This window comes from Bos mutus, chromosome 5 (genome assembly GCF_027580195.1).
Source record: "Bos mutus isolate GX-2022 chromosome 5, NWIPB_WYAK_1.1, whole genome shotgun sequence".
NCBI lineage: Eukaryota > Metazoa > Chordata > Mammalia > Artiodactyla > Bovidae > Bos > Bos mutus.
The window spans coordinates 77,615,542-77,635,252 of NC_091621.1; the positions used below are offsets into that span (position 1 = coordinate 77,615,542).

At 43.5% G+C, this 19,711-nt stretch overlaps 1 protein-coding gene across 6 annotated transcripts in view; it reads right to left on the minus strand.

The window, feature by feature from the left end:
* GPR19 (G protein-coupled receptor 19) overlaps positions 1-19,711 on the minus strand; it is a 38,642-nt gene continuing 18,931 nt past the window's right edge. For 3 of the 6 annotated variants that reach the window (XM_070371114.1, XM_070371112.1, XM_070371113.1), the window contains one exon: positions 3-3,761. In XM_070371114.1, coding sequence (XP_070227215.1) covers positions 2,492-3,745 — 1,254 coding nt within the window. In that variant the 5' untranslated portion in view covers positions 3,746-3,761 and the 3' untranslated portion in view covers positions 3-2,491. Of the gene's footprint in view, positions 3,762-19,711 lie in introns of all 6 variants that reach the window. The other 3 variants (XM_070371116.1, XM_070371115.1, XR_011464277.1) reach the window with 2 other exon arrangements.

Here is a 19,711-nt window from a genome sequence, read left to right on the forward strand (position 1 = left end):
TCCAGGTTCCTCTGTCCATAGGATTCTCCAGGCAAGAATACTAGAGTGGGATGCCATGCCCTCCTCCAGGGGAAACTTCCCAATCCAGGGGATCGAACCTGCATCTCTTAAGTCTGCACTGGCAGGAGAGTTCTTTACCACTAGTGCCCCCTGGGAAGCCCTTGTGTTGCTGGGATTTATGAAAATCTTTATTAATCTGTATATTACATCCAGTTTCCTCCAAATTCAGGATCAAGTGAGACAACAGGATTCCTAAATATTAAACTAAAAAAGTACAGTGAATTAACAACATGCTGAGAAAGTATAGCTGAATTATCATAGGTCTTGTGACTTTAGAGCTCTTGCTTTTGTGATTTGATTAACTCTGTTATTATTCGGGGGGATTTTTTTCTAAAAAACTAATCTCAGTAAGACTTTGCCTAAGATCCTCTCACTGAATTTCCACCCACTGGGGTAACTCACAGAACATTAAAGACAGAATAGAGTTTAGTAATCATCTAGTTATTTTCAGTTTAACCGAGACCAGAAATATATACATAAATAAAATTAAAGTAAATCAAATTTTATTTTTTACAATTTAACTTTTAAAAATAAATAAAAGCACTGCAGGGTCTCTTCTATTTTTTAACAACTATGAATCATAAAAGTCAAGGGCCAAGTGACATCAAGCTCTGACTCACTTTGTCATTTTCGAATATCATATGTGGAGGAGAAAGAAAAGGAAGAAAAAATACAAGGTATTCTTTTTATCTTTTGACCTGGTTGATTGAAGGCAGCTCTATGTTTTGTGGATAGAATATTTTATTGTTCTCATTCTTTGCCCCCCAAAACCAAGCCCAATCGTGTCTTGTTTCCCTGTGTCTGCGAGACAGGATATACCAGTTTGTTTCCAATCTCAGATGTTCAGCACCACAAGCCCAGGAACCCAGCCACAGCCAAGGAAAAGGTGGGGGCCAGCTCACCAAATTTCTAGGCTCTCCTGTTAAGAACATCATGCTCTCCTAAGACCTCAGATTTCCACCCAGGCTGCAGCTGTTAGGCCCACAGAGGTCTGGATGGGCTTGACTGCTCAAGTGTTCCCTAGAGAGACACCTGTCATTTCAAGGAAAAAGCCATAGACCTGCAGCTAGGGGACTGAGTGTGAAAACCAGTTCAGCCACGCTCTGACTTAAGCAAGTCCCATAACGCTGAGGTCCGATTTCCTCATCTAGAAAACAGAGATGATCATAAGAACATCACAGACTATTTTAAGAGGATAACATGAGACAATACAGGTAAAGTTGCTGAACTACTGATATTATTATTTGCAATTCTTGTTAACTAGGGTGAGAAAATGCACACCAATCTTGTTTGTAAACCTGTTATTGTTTAAACAAAATATTTTTAAAATGTGCTCGTCCTGGATTTGAAATAATGGAGACCCGACAACCAGAGAAGAAAATCTCAAGTTACCTCGGCCACAGAAGAGTGTGAGCTTGGCAAGGGTATGATCATATGTCCTGAGAGAGAGATGAGGGACAGGAAGTACTGGCTGGAAAAGCGGCTTCATGTCTACATGTTCAGGAAAAAGAAAAAACTGCTCCTTGCCCTTGCTGTCCCAGAGTTTGGGGGCCGCACCAGGCAGCCGAAGGTGTCTGCCTGAATGGCAGAGCGCAGAGAAATGGCATCTGCATGACTCCCTTTGGCAGTTTCTGGGCTTGCCCAGCCAGGTTCCCTGTGCATTGCTTGAATTTGACTCAGAAGGGAGGCAGGCATCCTGGACACAGCTGAGATGGACCTGGATGTGAGGAAAACAGCACGGCGACTTCAAACGCCTCAAGGCATCATCAGCTGGTTTTAAGAGCGAATGAGAATGAGAGACAGAAAGAGACAGAAATAGGCCAACCAATAAGCTTTCTTTCCCTAAGCATCTTCATTAAAATTCAATCACAGAAAGCTACCTGGGCAAGTTCTAGTATATTCTAACATATGGAGTGCTCTCCATTAACAGATCTGGACAGAAGGTAATGTAAAAACATATAAAATATTAACACTTCCTAAATGTTGCTCAGCAGAAGAAATACAAGTCTCTGAAATGTGTCACACAGGAGATTTGATTTGGAACAGAAGCCTATAGTTAACAAAAATTCAGTAGGGAGGAGAAAAAGGAAACAGAATAAAATCAGGTTAAATCATCAATCAAAGACTGTTATGCTTTTTGGACCTAATAGTAAATAAAAAGTCAGAAAGCATTTTTTTTTTTTTTTTTAATGCATGTAACTAATATAGTAAAGGGACTGTTGACCATAAATAAGCTCAAGGTGAAAAGCTTCCTCTAAAACAAAAAGCAACTAAATTAAAAAAGACAAAAACTAAAATCAATAGTGAATGCATTCTACATAATAAAACATTTCCCTCAGAAAATTGATTGAAAAAATACATAAATAGCTTGTTTTTATAGTTAAATTTTTAACCTCTGGTGCATAATAATAATTGAAAGAATTCTGAGAAATCAGACAAAAGTATTTGGCGGATTTGAATTAATGGGCCAAGCAAGCTTTTTTCCCTTGGCTTCCCTGTCAAATGAATCATAGATCGAGTCTTTGGTTATAGTTCTGGCCGATGGAGGGATTTCTGAGATGCCGACATAGTTTTTTTTGGCCATCCTTGAACTGGTTGTGATAGTATAGGCATTGCTTCGGTAACACTTCATCGAGGACATGCAGAAAGTCTCTTTCATGCCTCTCCTAAAATTGGCATTATAAATGGAATACAGAGTAGGTTTAGAGGCTGAGGAACTAAAGGATATCCACGTGATAGCAGTGAACACAAGGGAACTTTTCTTATAGTCTCGTTCATGGGGGTGCCACAGCTGAGCGACATGAAAAGGCAGCCAGGAGAGCAAAAAGAGCAGATTTAAAATAAGGAACATCTTGATTGTTTTCACTTTTGTCCTTGGGACAATGTTCATGGTCCGCCTCACTGTCCGGCCATCAGTGCCGATTCTCCAAATGTATTTTATGACCTTCTGGTAAAATAAGATTATGAGGATGCACGGAATCACAAAGCTCACCAAGAAATGGATGACAGTGTAGGCGGTTCCTTCCCAGGAGGAGGGAAGGAAATAGTCGCAGTGGCTGTCCCAGCTGGAGCCGTAGAAGAACAACACAGGGGTCACAAAGGTCGCCTCGAAGATCCAGGATGCGGCGATCATCTTCTTGGCTTTCTCTCTGGACACTTTGAAGCTCAGTGGGTAGACGATGGTGTAGAACCGGTCTATGCAGATGGACAGGAGCACGTAGATCTGGACACCTGGGGTGAGATACTGAAAGTAACGTACCGCCCTGCACATGGCGCTGCCCAGGGTCCAGCGGCCGGTGGAGAACTGCAGCAGGACAAAAGGCGTGCTGGCCACGCTGACCAGAAGGTCAGCGCATGCCAGGGACACCACAAAGTAATTGGTGGTGGACTGAGTCCTCCTGCTGCGGTGGATGACCAGACACACCAGGGAATTGCCAAAGATAGAAAACAACCACAGGGCCCCAAAGAAAATGCTGGCTGTGGCCACTTCCCCAGGGTTCGGTCCGTACTGTGGATCTGTTCTGTTGCTCCTCCAGCTGTGCTCTGGGGAGAGCTCTGTCAGGTCTCGGCTCGGCAGAGGGGTGGTCGTCTCTGCGCAGCTGTGGTTGTGAAGAGGCACCAGCAGTGTAGGAACAACCAAAGGTGGCTTGCTGTTATCCATTCTGTGAGCAAAAACCATATTCATTTTTCCCCTCTTAGTTCTGGATAAGGAAAGAAGAATGAGGCCTCCTGTTAAAATGGTGTTACAAGGATTGATTCCTAAGGCTAACAATGATTTAGGATGCTTAGGTCAGTTGTCATTTGTCAAGGAGGACTTGTGCGTTGGTAGGAAAACATGACTACTACCCAGAAAAAGCTCTGGCTCTGCTTCTCTTTCATTTTAGGGCTGTTTCAGCTGAGCCCAGCTCAGGGTCTCCCTGGCCTCCCCTCTCTCCTGACCTTCGTCAAATGTGGTGGAACGCACAGCAAGCCCAGTCCTCCTGACCCTTGTTCCCTTCACGTGCTGGGGATCGCAGAGGGGTAGGGATCTCAGATCTGGCTCACTTTTAGGGTTTACCCCCAAATGAACTGCTGGAATTCTGGGAAGCACATGAGAAGTTCCTGAATGTCCTAACACTAAAGTAGTGAGGCTGCAAGGGAGGAAAACTTGGGCAGATGGAAACACAGACGTCAGCTATGGAAACAGCTAACAGGAATCCGAATGCAGACTGGCTGGCTACTGGGAAGGACCTTGTCCTCACTTACTGCAGAATTCCTATTACAGAAGCATCGTGGGGAACATGGAGCAAACCTAACACTTTCACGTGAGCCGGAGGAGCTCATTTAATGACACAAAAACACAGCCTATTTTTCCCCAAATGATGTGCCACCTATTGATGACATGTTTGATGCTGCTGTTGCTACTGTTTCATAAAATGACACTGACTGAGAATGTGCAAGATGTCTCCTAAAGAATGTAACACCAGGCTGCTAGAAACCTCATGGCATTCAGATAATTATAAGTAATCTACTCTAGCTTTACCCAGCCTTTATTTTAACTTTTTCTTACTACTATTCAGTTAGGGGGAAAAAGTTACACTTTTTACCAGGGAAAAACACTGTATCATTGTGAGCCATTCAATTAAAATTGAGGTGACTGTGGCTGCAGTCATCTTTAAGGTTTAATTTGGTCTGAATGTAGTAAGCAGAAAGAGGAAGCACAGCCACTGAATCCATAATAACCAGGGCTAGGGCACAGGGGAGGGCGCCCCAGCAACAGGCTCTGCCTCTTGCCCTTCCCCGGGAGCGGCTGTCACTACACCTCACAAAGAAATGTTTCTGTGGGGTCAAAGGACAGTTCCTAATGACCCATTTTGCCTTGAAGGATATTTGCAGTGATTTGTGGTAGGGAGAGGATGTTAATATATATTGTCCTCACCAAGAAACCCCATTCAACAAAAGTCTGAAGCTCAGGGTGATGTACAAATGGCCAGGTCCATGTTCCCTTCAAGGCTTTTTTTGTCCATGAAGCAGCCCTACTTAATTTCTTAAAGAGAAACATAGGTTAACTAGCCATTTTAATAACTAAAAGACTTTTAAGTATGCCTGGCTGGTTGACAGTAAGTCGTAAGACTAGCAACCATACTTTCCATATAAAAAATTAGGACACAGTCTGAAAATGGGACGTAAGATCTAAAATTAGCACTGTCCTTGAAAATCTGTAATGCATGTGTCATCCGTACAAAATCAAAATCATCTTTTCACCTTTATGTGCGTAAAACCTGCAACACTGAAAAAAAAAAAAAAACTAAATTTTTTTTTTAAAGATTTAAAGTTTAAAAGGACTGATACTGAAGCTGAAGCTCCAATACTTTGGCCACCTGATACGAAGAACTGACTCTTTGGAAAAGACCCTGATGCTGGGAAAGATTGATGGCAGGAGGAGGAGGGGATGACAGAGGATGAGATGGTTGGATGGCATCAATGACTCAACGGACATGAGTTTGAGTGAACTCCGGGAGTTGGTGATGGACAGGGAGGCCTGGCGTGCTGCAGTCCATGGGGTCGCAAAGAGTCAGACACGACTGAGTGACTGAACTGAACTGAAAGCTTAAAAATACAAGAGACAAGCAACATTCCCAGAGGGAAAGGGCTGTTCTAAATTTGTTGGGGAATGCCTGTGGCCTAAATAAAACAGGAGCTGGTGGCACGGGCACTTTTCTGTAGTTCCACACACACTTTGAAGCCTCTGAACTTCCTTCTGCTTCTTTCTTCCTCTCATAGCAAAACTCTGCAGATAAAACTCAAAATCACCACTACCACCACCACCACCACTGATGCGCTGCGGGGGCCTTCTTCTGTCCCTTCCTCCTGCAGCTTTACAAGTGTGTCCGACCCCCGCCATACACACACACCCCCACCCACACACACACATACCCTCCTGGAAAGGGGACAAGGGAGGGGCTTCCCTCGTGATCCAGTGGTTAAGACTCCACACTTCCACTGCAGGGGAAGCATGTTTGATCCCTCTCCAGGGAACTAAGATCCCACAAGCTGTGGGGTGTGGCCAAATAAGAAAAAGAAATGGGACAAGACAGCCTGAGGAGTTGTTGAGTCTAGGTCTCACCTGATTGATGGCATGACTTTTCTGATTGGACCTAAAAGTGCTGCACCTCTGTTTACTCATTCAGTACACCAAGAAACTATGCTAGGTGCTAGGAAAACCAATGAAAAGTAAGGCCAGTAAAAGGGTAAATGTGTAAATAAGCTGTCTGCCATATTATAACGAAATTCTAAAATAATTATAATTGACAGATAAGGAGCTAAGTGGCAGAGAAAAACAGGGACCCAATTTTGCTTGGAAAAGGGAAGAAAAGGAAAGGCTTCACAAAGGAGACCAAGGTGTAAGCCAGGGACCTGGAGGAGAGGTCCCTTCTTCAGGAAGACAGGGGTTTAAAAAAGAAAAAAAAGTCCCAAACATTCCAAGGGAGAGAGCGAGCATGTGGAATAACTTGGGGGTCATCCTTCTAGGGCTGACCTTTTGGGGGCCCTTTTCCCCTTCAGTTCAGTTCAGTTGCTCAGTCATGTCCGACTCTTTGAGACCCCATGGACTGCAGCACACAAGGCCTCCGTGTCCATCATCAACTCCCGGAGCTTACCCAAACTTATGTCCATTGAGTCAGTGATGCCATCCAACCATCTCATCCTCTGTCATCCCCTTCTCCTCCTGCCTTCAATCTTTCCCAGCATCAGAGTCTTTTCCAATGAGTCAGCTCTTAGCATCAGGTGGCCAAAGTATTGGAGTTTCAGCTTCAACATCAGTCCTTTCAATGAACACTCAGGACTGATCTCCTTTAGGATGGACTGGTTGGATCTCCTTCTAGTCCAAGAGACTCTTAGAGGTATAGTTTTCTGCAGACCATACTGCCCAGACCATACAGTCTCTAAATGCCCTACAATCAAACTGACCTACATTTTTCCTGTGGTTACAATGAGAAATTACATTTTCCCCATTCATGGGCTGAAATGTAGTCACCCGGTGGATGAGAACATTAACATATGCAGAATGGCTATGGTTCCCTCTTTCATAGAGCATTTTGTTACTCCTCTTCCCGGTTTGTTTTGCTTTAGAGCCATGCTGGATGTTCCCAGGGAGCTTTACAAAATGCTGATGCTGGGGTCCTTCCCTAGGGATTCAGATTTAATTGCTCTGGGGTGCAGCCTGGGCATCAGGAGGTTTCAAGAGTTCCCCAGGTGATCCCCATGTGCAGCCCGGATTAACAATCACTGCTTTAGAATTGCTTCCACATTTCTGTCTTCTCCCATTAACTATGGGGTCCTGGGAAAAGGGCGTTATTCTTTGTCTATGCTCCACAGCTTCCTCTGAAGTTCTTTACATTAATAATCGCTTATTAGCTATTGAATGAATTGACTTCAGAAAGACAGAGAGCTGAAATACAGGCCTCCTACTCTAGGTGGCTCTGCTAGGAGAATTAAAAGCAGAGATACAAAATCACTGTGTGTTCTCAGAGAGCTGGAACGCTGGCGACCATGGTGACAGGGGGAAACACAGCTCCTGACAAGAGCAGGGCAGGTGAAACTGAAGTCACCCAGGTCAACTCTCGTTTAAGGGCGAGTAAAGGCAGTTTAGGCGACCTCAGACAGCCTCCTGTACCCACTCGCAGAAAACATGGTCTGCCATGTTATAACTAACTAAATTCTAGAATTCTAAAGTAAATGTTAAGAAAGCTCTCCCCTGCTCCATTAATTTGGAAATAAATATATCTTTAAGGGAGTATTTCTGAAATACAGAGGCTACGTAATTAGTAGTTGTGTCTGGGTCATCCATATTCAGGAATTTTAGCAACAACAGGAAAGCCGTCTTCACCTCTTTCCAGCTCATCCTGTCTCTTCCCAACCAGCCCTGAGACTACCACATGACACAGCGGATTGAGTTGAGACTGAGGGTCCCTATTCATATAAACCTTTATCTATGTATTTTTTTAATTTAAATTTATTTAAATTAGAGGCTAATTACTTTACAATATTGTATTGGTTTTGCCATACATCAACATGAATCCGCCACAGGTGTACACGTGTTCCCAATCCTGAACCCTCCTCCCACCTCCCTCCCCATACCATCCCTCTGGGTCATCCCAGTGCACCAGCCCCAAGCATCCTGTATCCTGCATCAAACCTGGACTGGCGATTCGTTTCTTATATGATATTATACATGTTTCAATGCCATTCTCCCAAATCATCCCACCCTCTCCCTCTCCCACAGAGTCCAAAAGACTGTTCTAGACATCCGTGTCTCTTTTGCTGTCTCGTATACAGGGTTATTGTTACCATCTTTCTAAATTCCACATATATGCGTTAGTATACTGTATTGGTATTTTTCTTTCTGGCTTACTTCACTCTGATTATATAACTGGCTCCAGTTTCATCCACCTCATTAGAACTGATTCAAATGTGTTCTTTTTAATGGCTGAGTAATACTCCATTGTGTATATGTACCACAGCTTTCTTTTCCATTCGTCTGCTGATGGGCATCTAGGTTGCTTCCATGTCCTGGCTATTATGAACAGTGCTGCGATGAACATTGGGGTACACGTGTCTCTTTCAATTCTGGTTTCCTTGGTGTGTATGCCCAGCAGTGGGATTGCTGGGTTGTATGGCAGTTCTATTTCCAGTTTTTAAAGGAATCTCCACACGGTTCTCCATAGTGGCTGTACTTTCATCTATGTATTATCTAACAGAGGAATTATCCATCTGTTGGGCTCTAAGAGATGTGTTTTAATATACAGGTGGGGAAAATGGTGGATATGAGTTGACATGATATAGAACTAGGGAGTGAGCGACCTCTGTAATGATGCGGGCTTGCGTCTATATATAAAATGATATGTCTGTCACTTCATATTGTAATTTTTATTTTGAGTGCTGTCTCCCCCTGTTGGGTTATGAATTTCTTAAGGACAGGGACTGTGTCTTTGCTTCTATATCCCTGCAGCACATAGATATTAATAAAGGTTTACTGAATAAATAAATGGGTAGATATGTTAAGAAAAATTATCCATTATTTGAAAATAAGGCACAGAGAGCATAGCATAATTTTTTAATATCATGCTAGGACACTGTTACATGGGATTCCCCAAGGATTATTTAATTCTCTGGAAGAATGTATCTGTTCTTGATTTTGCTATTTACAATATGACTAGCACCCAGATATTACATGTAAACATGCAAATTTGTTTAGTAGAAAAAATAACCCCAAAGGTCATAGATTTATTGCCCTGTAGGACAATAACCAGTTTTGTGCCTCCTAGCAATCTTATGCTCACATTATTTAAAGAAAGAAAAAAATAGGAACACCCCCCTCAATCCCTATAAATATCCATTTATTCAAATGCTCTTGGAAGCAACCTTATTATCTCATCTGTTCCTTCAGTAATAAGTTAATGAATTTTTGACATTATGTTCATTTCTATGCTTGAATGAAAATCATGATGAATGAGAACCATGACTTTAACCTTTGGAAAACTGTATTTTGATGGGTATATGAATGATTAGATACTAATGAGAGGACCACAGAAAAGAATCAGAGGGGCACAGACGATAAACTTCACAGTTTGCCAGAGGCTATTCCCAGATAAGTATATCATTGCTGGGGAGGTTTCTTCCAGACTCAGGAAACCCTAATAACTGATTTATTTTTCCCTCCTGAAATTATACAGATTCAGAGATATTCCCATAATACAGGAAGATTACAGCAAATTAGAATTTTATGTTAAATTTACATATGATTTGGTTGGGAAAAAAATGAATGGAAACATTTTCTGTAGAATTAGCCACACAGCCTGTGGCTAATGAGCAGTGAGATTAACTGCAATGAAGACAGGAGTTATAGTAGCATCAATACCACCAAGAGTTAGTACTTTTTTTGTGGTGTGCTTTTTATCTGTCAGGTATTTCATATGCAGAGACCTTCCAGAGAAAGAGGTAATATTATTAGCCCTATTTTTCAAATGAAAAAACTGAAGTTCTTCCCCAAGGTCATACAATTGGAAAGTGGTCACCCAAGACTGCCTTGCTCCAAAGCCCATGCTTTTAACCACCACTGGCACTTCATCTCCCAGGGGAGCCACAATGGGCTGATCTAAATTTGGAGGGTCAAACTGGCTGGACCCAGACTTCTCAATCAAACACGAATATAAAATTCCCCCACAGACTCTTGCAACCCACAGACACATCTGTTCAATATGCTAGCTCAGAAATATGTGACACAGTGAACATTTGGGGGGAAAATCACTCCCACTATATACTGCAGGGAGGCTTAGCATCAAAAGTGCAGTAGACACGCTGGTCTGGAAACACAGCCTTTCTTCAGAATAAAGAATGTGAGAGTGTTGAAAATTCATTATCAGATGATTGACTTCTGCCTTTTAAATGTAGAATGAAAGCATAACTCTAGACTTCAGCTTGAATTGAAGTGTAGAAAAAGTCTGAACAATTCAGTATCACCCCAAGTAGGAAATTCTCTTTTAAATTTTAACTGTTGTAATTTAAGAAATATGATAGTGGTAGATATTTTCCTTAAACCCTTCACTGTTTTGTAGGCTTGATTTGCCTACATATGAAATAAGACTGGAACAGAGATGGGCTGGGACTAGCTTGCATGGGGCTCCTCAGAGCACATTCCTTCCCAATTCCAAGTTCAATGACATCATGTTGGCATCATGAATCAGCCAAGGTAGGAACAGTCACACCATGAGACTGACAAACACCACAAATAGGCTCTTTCCCTGCAGAGCCAGTAGTTACCAGCCCACCACTTCCAGTAGGGCAGTTCACAGACCAACCTATCCAAAAGTCCTGAACTCACACACATCCCTGAATTTACAAATGGCTAAGGAGGTCACACAGGTTCTTTGGAAGCTTCCTGAGTTCCTATCTTGCTTCCTGGCTCTGAGCTATGGCTCTGGTGTGGACACTGAGCTAAGCACTTTATAGAACTACGTAAGGCCCAAGTAGCTACCAGTATGACTGTGGTGGGGGAACAGGAAAACCAGAAAGAGACAAGACATGTTCTCATAATGTGCCACACAGACAGGGTTGCCAGATGAAACACAGGAAGCCCAGTTAAGCATGAATTTCAGATAAATAACATAATTTTTTAACCTAACTATGTCCCATCCTATCTTTTTATTACCTAAATCTGACAAACATACACACCTAGAACATAATCTGCTGAGACACACTTCTTTTTCAGCTCACAGTATAGGATTATTGCCAAGTGGTTATGTGTATAGGCTTTAAAGCAGACTGAAGTAGGAGCACTATCTCTGTCACTCGTTATCTAGTTGAGTGACCCAAAACAAGTTATCTAACCCTCTTGATTCCAGTGTTCTCATCTGTAAAATGAGAATCTGTTCGGTCGTTGTTTTTGTGATCCCATGGGCTGTAGCCCACCAGTTTTCTGTCAATGGAATTTTCCAGGCAAGAATACTGGAGTGGGTTGCCATTTCCTACTCCAGGGGATCTTCCCAACCCAGGGATTGAACCTGCATCTCTTGGATTTCCTGCACTGGCCAGTGGATTCTTTACCACTGTGCCACCTGGGAAGCCCAGAAAATGAGGATAATTAGTCCCTATTTCATTTGATTATTATGAGGATTAAATGAGATAGTATATGCTCAGGAGTTAAATGAGTTATTACAAGTCAATCTGTCTGGTACGACACCCTCAGTAAGTGTTATCCTACGATAGTTCTAAAACACACCTAGCTTGGTATCTGACACATAGCAAGTGCTGAAAATATTAGCACTACTGTTAGCCCATAAAAGTCTTCTAAGCCATATGACAAGCAAATTTTAGTAACCACAGCACACATCACACCCTAGAGTCATGTTACTAACATTGGTCATATAATTTAGGATTGTTAAGGATGAATGGCTTTTGTCAAGGGCCTGAATACCTCATCATTGACAACACTGCTTTTAAGGGGAAAGTCACTGAGGTCCAAATAAACAAACATAATCTTTCTCCAAGTTTCTTTACGTTGGGTATGTGTGTGTGTGTGTGTGACATATTTGCCAGATGAGGGCTTCCCTGGTGGCTCAGAGGGTAAAGCATCTGCCTGCAATGTGGGAGACCTGGGTTTGATCCCTGGATCGGGAAGATCCCCTGGAGAAGGAAATGTACAACCCACTCCAGTATTCTTGCCTGGAGAATCCTATGGACAGAGGAGCCTGGTAGGCTATAGTCCACAGGGTCACAAAGAGTTGGACACGACTGAGTGACTTTCCTTTCTTTTTGCCAGATGAAACTTTTTCCTATACCCTGAACCAAAATATGTATTGATAATCTAACTAGATTGACTGTGTCTTTCTCAAAAGCATACAGACACTATCCTGCTTAAATTATTTCCTTTAGATAATTCTGAATAATTGCAAAAGAACCTCATAATTCCAGTGAAAATTAAGTTTCTTCTCCACCATCTGAGACTCCTGGCATTGTGACTTATAAGCTTGAAATTTTCCCTAATGCCCCTCTCTCTTTCTTCTGGTTCTATAATATATATAAGTATTTCTCCATAATATTTTCAGGTCTGAGCTTTTCAATCTATTTCCCAACTGAGATCAAGCAGTTTCCTGAGATCAGATGTGGCACATTTTCTCTTTGTTTGAATATTTGTTCTGCTTTCAAGGAGAACATGATTTTTTTTGAACAGGAAAGAGTTTTCAAAAAAGCCTCTTCTAACATCACAAATGCAGGAGACCTGGGTTTGATTCCTGGGTTGGCAAGATCCCCTGGAGAAGGGCATGGCAACCCACTCCAGTATTCTTGCTTGGAGAATCCCCGGGACAGAGGAGCCTGGTGGGCTACAGTCCATGGGGTTGCAAAGAGTCGGATACGACTGAGCGACTAAGCACACACACAACATCACAAAATATCCCAAAATAATGACATTGCTGGTGAGAAATTCTAGATATCTAGAGTTAAGGAACTATATTCTTCTTTTGGAGAAGGAAGTGGCAACCCACTCCAGTATTCTTACCTGGAAAATCCCATGGACAGAGGAGCCTGGTGGGCTACAGTTCATGGGGTTACAAGAGTCAGATATGGCTTAGCAACTAAACCACCACCACCACGATTCTTCTTTCATTACCTTCACCTTTTTCTTTGTTTTTCACATAAATTTGAAAATATTAGAAATAAACAGAGTCAGCATTCTTGGTGTGATTTCCAGAAATCAGGAGGGCTTCTATGCCCTCTGCTTCTCTCACCATTAGAGCAACATTCTTTTAGGGTCAAAGTCCCATTTTAGTATACATGCTGCTAAGTGAGCACCAAAGGGCCGCTTAAAATGTAAATGCTTCTGAAAGAGTAAAATTTAAAACATATTATCAGTATAACAGTGGTGATATCTGAGACCCTTTCTATCTTGGAGAGCTATGATCTTAGTGAAAATGAAAACAGAAGAGATGCCAGAAAGCCAATGCCACAAGCAACAGTCAGGATCTGGAGAGAATGAAGGTGGGGTGTCACATTGTGGGAAGGGATGGGTGGAGGCTGAAAGGTTGAAGCTGAAGAAGATAAACGCCATCGACTTGACAGTTTTGTGTGGGTATGGCTGGCACTGGAGAGATACATGACCCACAGAAGTCCAACAGAAAGGAGCCCAGGCTTCACCCACAAGGAGGTTTACGTTGATCACAGGGGCAATCCTCCCCAGACTCTCTGTAGACCTAGCTGCAGGAGGAAATGTTAGGCCGTACCGGCTCCTCTTTGGGGGAATGTATAAACGACACGATCCAGTATTTCCCACCCCAGCTGCCACTTAGTACGGATCTATGTGGAAGCCTGAATAACACTTCCTGTCTCTCTACCGTTCTCACAAAGTCTGTGGTCAGATAAAATGCGAAAGAAACAAACAGCAATAAACTTCACCCTACGAAATGACCACTTTGTTATGACAGGATATATACACAGCAGTCCTCAATCACATGTTATCTGATACTTTTTATCATCTAGGAGAAGCCAGGATTGGGCTAATTGCTGGAGATACAGAGGTAAACTAGAGCTCTCCTCTAGTGGGAGAAATAATATTACATAGCTAAATAAGAAAAAGTACACAATTAATAAATGGTTAGTGCCATGGGAAAAAACAAAGCAGAATGAAGGTCCAGAATGGGCAGGAAAGGGATGGCAAGTGGGTGGTTGGCTGGTCACCCAGTGGCCATTCCCAACACCTCCCCTGCCTTCCTTGTCTCCAGAGGCTGACAAGGAAAGATAATCACCTTCTACCAACCCTTGTAGCTAGGGGTGGTCATATCAACATCATCTCCTCTGGCCACTGAGACAAGAGAAAGCCTCCTTGTAGGGTGCTGGGAGCATCGCGAAAAAATCTTTCTTAATAAAAGGAAAAGGGCATGTCGGGAGTGTTCTTTCTTATGAGCCTGGCTATCCCTCACTTTCTGCCTTTGTAAACTGTCACATAATGATATCAGTGCAATTGGTGGTATCTTATGAGGTTAAGGGACGTCCTAAGACTCTCAAAGATACCACTCAGTGCTCTGACATTACAGAGCTGCCAGAACACCTGCCTCCAGACTACTTATTAAGTAGTCCTTGAGGTCTTAAGCCCTTTTGAGTTTTCTGTTCAGTTCAATTCAGCAGCTCGGTCGTGTCCGACTCTTTGCGACCCCATGAATTGCAGCACGCCAGGCCTCCCTGTCCATCACCAACTCCTAGAGTTTACCCAAACTCATGTCCATTAAGTCGGTGATGCCATCTAACCATCTCATCCTCTGTCATCCTCTTTTCCTCCTGCCTTCAATCTTTCCTGGCATCAGTCTTTTCAAATGAGTCAGCTCTTCGCGTCAGGTGGCCAAAATATTGGAGCTTCAGCTTCAAAATCGGTCCTTCCAATGAACACCCAGGACTGATCTCCTTTAGGATGGACTGGTTGGATCTCCTTGCAGTCCAAGGGACTCTAGTTTTCTGTTATTTGCCTCTAAATGCAGGATCTTATTTCAGATAGTCATCAGAGAAGGATTCTCTGAAATGATACTAGAGCTAAATCCCATTTACAGGAAGCCAGCCATGTGGAAATCAGAACGCATTCTAGGCAGAAGGAAGAATGAGTCCAAAGGTCCTGGGGCAGAACAAGCTTGTTTTGAGGCTGGAGTATATGAATGTGGAAGAAAATGGTGGTGGTGGTGGTGGTTTAGTCTCTAAGTCATGTCCAACTCTTGCAATCCCATGGACTGTAGCCTGTCAGGCTCCTCTGTCCGTGGGATTCTCCAGACAAGAATACTGTAGTGGGTTGCCATTTCCTTCTCCAGGGGATCTTCCCCACCCAGGAATCGAACCCAGGTCTCCTACATTGCAGGCAGATGGTTTACCAAGCTCAAGAAAGAAAATGGGCAGGGATTAGGTCACATATAGCACTGTAGGGCACAGGTGTTATTCTTATTGCAGTGAAATCCACTGCAGGCTTTAAGCAATGGACGAATATGAGTATTACCGGATTTGTGTTTTAAAAATACAACTTTAGTTGCTGTGTGGGTAGCTCAGAGTAGAAGAGGAGAGAACAGTTAAGAGGCTCTTACAATTACCTAGGTACATGATGACCAGGGCAGTAGCAGTGTAAGTGGAAAAAAGTAGATGGATAATGAAAACATATTGGAGAAAGAGCCACCAAGATTTGCTGATGTGTGACAGGGTAGGGGATGGAGATGATTCTTAAGTTTAGGATCTGAGACGCAGAAAGAAAAAGTTTGGGGAACTGGAAATCAGCAATTCTATTTTGGCTGAATTAAATTCCTATTGGATATTCAAGCAGAGCTATCCAGGTGGCACCTGGACATATAAGTTTAGAGAAATGTCTCTTCAGATTCTTTGCCCATTTTTATTAATTCACTCATCGTTCCATAAACATATTGTAAGATCATACAATGCGCCAGAATGTACTAAGAACTGGATATACAATGGCAAACAAAACTGCGTCCCTACCCTCAGGGAAGGTCATAGCCTAGTTGTGGAGGGGTGGAGAGAAGAGTAAGAAATAAGCACAAATAAAGACAGTAAGTTGTGGGCTTCCCTGGTGGTCTAGTGGTTAAGAATCCATCTGCCAATGCAGGAGACATAAGAGACTCAGGTTCGATCCCTGGGTCGGGGAGATCCCCTGGAGGAGGGCACAGCAACACACTCCAGTATCCTTGCCTGAAGAATCCCATGGACAGAGGAGCCTGGCAGATTATAGTCCATAGGATTGCCAAGAGTCGGACATGACTGCAGCGACTTCCCACGCGTGCACGGGAAGATCCCACATGCCGTGAGGTAGCTAAGCTCGTGCACCATAACTACTGAGCCCACGCACTAAATCTATTGAAGCCCGCACTCCCTAAAGCCCGTGCTCCCCAACAAGGGAAACCACTGCAACGAGAAGCCCGTGCACCCCAACCAGAGAGTAGCCCCCACTCTCCAAGACTAGAGAAAGACAGCAACGAAAACCTAGCACAATCCCCCAAAAAGACAGTAAGTTGTTAAAAGTTGTGTGAAAGAAAAGAGCTATTTTAAGAGCTTGGCAGGAGGCCCCTTTCTTGGGCTTCGAGACTGGGGAAGTCATGGAGGCAGGAGAAGCAGGGACAGAGGCCAGGGTCCTCTGCAGTAGACTCGCCAGGACTCCTGCTGCAGACAGTACACAGGCCAAGGAAATGCAGTCACTACTGGATCCCCAGCTTCCTTTCAGATCCCGAACAATGTTTCAGGCTCCTTGGGGCCTGGCCTTCTGCTCTTGTGACAGGCTGTTGTTCTTAAGGTGACTCAGAATTCTTTGCCCCATCACATGGGGGCAGGGAAGACAGAAAGGAGTAAGCGGGGCCTGGAGGGGCAGAGTACTTCTGGGTACCTCCTTTCACTCTGGTACCACAGAGGGGCTCCCCGTTCTCCCTCCCTACTCCCCAGTATGTGCCCATCAGGTACTCTATAAGCAAAGAGAGGTAAAGAATCAGGGAGGAGAGAGGTCTGACACCCCTCTGAAGGTCACTGCTCCACGGGGTCAGTGGCTGCCCACTGGGAAGTGCAACCGGAAGACCCCACTGCCTGGTATAGAGAGAGGTTAAGTCATTGAGATACTGATGTGCGTGCACTGTGCTCCTTGCTGGGACTTTTTTCCTGTCCTCTGCTGAGAATGAACCCAGGGCTAAGCACTCTTTTCTCTTAGAGGAGAGTTTCTCACCAGGCCTGAGACAAGCCTGTTTGTTTCCTTGGCTTTTGTTTTCTGGATGCTGGGTTCTCTGGTTGGCGGGGGAGGGGGTGGAATTTCTGCAGTTCTGTACAGGGGAGGAGGGAGAAACTAGGACCTCTGAAACAGGAGTGTGGCTGTGCCCCCTGGAGTCCTGCAAAGGGGAGTCCTGGATGGGCACAAGGGATCTTTTGAGGATGATGAAAAGGTTGTGAAATTGGATTATGTGATGGTTGTACAATTCTGTAAATGTTAACAAAAATCACTGAATTGTACCCTTAAAACAAATGAATTTTATGGCATGTAAATAAAGCAATTAAAAAGAAAAGGCAGGCCTGGGACCCTTGCCTCACTTCCGCACTGTGCTCCAGGTAAGGGACAGATGGTGATGGAGGTTTGCAGGTAGGGAGGTGGGTTCAAGGAATGGAGTTCCCCAGCTGGAAAAGAGGCCACTGCTCCAGGTCAGGGGTGGGGCGGGGGGCTATACTGATCTAGCAGCTTCACCAGCCTTCAAGCACACACACCAGTTCAGGCCATAAATACATCTCTGCTATAATCAGGGGATCCAAGCCTAGAGGGGCCACCCTATCTTTTTGTAGTGTGTAAGAGCCCCGAGTCCTAGAAAGAGGATGAGAATCCTACTAATGTTTGGCACCAACTTTCCCATTGTCCTGGTAGGATGGAGCCTTGCCATTATTTAAAGGAACTAACATGTACAGTCCACAGGGTCACACAGAGTTGGAAACGACTGACGCGACTTAGCACACGCTCAGACGACGTGTATAGCAGGCAGAATGCCACCCCCCCCACCAAGACGTCCATACCTCCACCTCTGTGAATGTTACACTAAATAGCAAAGGGACTCTACATATACAATCACGGTTATGCAATTTAAAATGGGAAGATGATCTTGAATTAGCCAGGGGGCCCAAACTAATGAGCCCTTTCAGAGATAGAACTTTCTCGGCTGATAGCAGAGAGCTACAATAGAAGCCAGAGACAGATTCTAAGAGTGAGAAGGAACTGATATGCTGCTCTGGCTCTGAGGTGGAGGGACCCACATGCAAGAACCAGGGGGAAGCCTTGGGGAGCTACGGGTGGCCCCCAACTGACAGCCATCAAGGAAACGTGCCCTTAGTCCTACAAGGATAAGGCACGGGATTCTACCAACCACAGATAGGAGCTTGGAAGGGGAATCAGCCCTGGAGCCTCTACAAAGAGTGCTGTCCTGTCAACACCTTGAAACTCTGTGAGACTCTAAGCGGAGAAACCGGCCAAGCCCACCCAGACTTCTGATCTGCAGAACTGTTACATAATCAATGGCTGCAATTGTGTTGGCCAAGTTTGTGTTCGTTTGTGACAGCAGCAACAGAAACATTCAATACCGATTTGTTATAAAACCAAGTGTGAACAATGAAACTCATACCAGCCATTCTATCACCTTCCACTACCCTACCAGTATCTAGGATATCAGAAACCCTCCAAATCTTAAAGAACGTAGTACTTTCTACTTCACCTTTAATGTTAGACTGTAGGCCGAGAAACCCAAGCTATAATTCTGATTATAAGCACTGAACAGCAAATTAAGAGACCCAGGTCCTCGATGCATGATGCTGGATGCTTGGGGCTGGTGCACTGGGACGGCCCAGAGGGATGGTATGGGGAGGGAGGAGGAGGAGGAGGGTTCGGGATGGGGAACACATGTATACCTGTGGCGGATTCATTTTGATATTTGGCAAAACTAATACAATTATGTAAAGTTTAAAAATAAAATAAAATTGGAAGAATAAAAATAAATAAATAAATAAAATGTATCTGGCTTCACTTGAGCAGAGAGAATGGAGTACCTGGACCGTATTATATTGTATTCTCCCCTCAATCCCCAGACTCGTGATAAAATCGTTTTTCCTGATTTTCAAGTTGCTGTGATGCCATCTGCCTGTGTCGAAGAGGGAGCCCTGTGAAATTCATCTTTGTGTCTCCCATTAGGTTGTTACTGAGAACACTGATTATTACATCATACACTGACCTCTTCATGAAGCCTCTTAAGAGAAATTTCTTTCTGGTCTTAATAGTAGGAATAACAGTGCTTCCCTTGGGTAATTGGTTTGTTTTTGTTTTATAGACACTAAATGATGTAACTAATTAAGTTTCCTTTTCTGACTGCCTGCTAAAAAGGTTAGACCAAAATTTGTGGTCCATCCAGAGCAAACAAATAGGATTGTATAAGCAGTTTGCATAGTTTCATTTCTGATTCTTCTGTTATAATTACTTAGTGTACTTGTGGTTTCTTTCAAGCCACCTTAAACCCTTTCTAGAAGAAGGTTATGTATAAACAGGTAAATAAAGTAAACGTTAAAATGCAAAAAAAAAAAAAAAACCCAGGTCTTATTTTTATATCAGTGTAAGGACCTCAAGTAA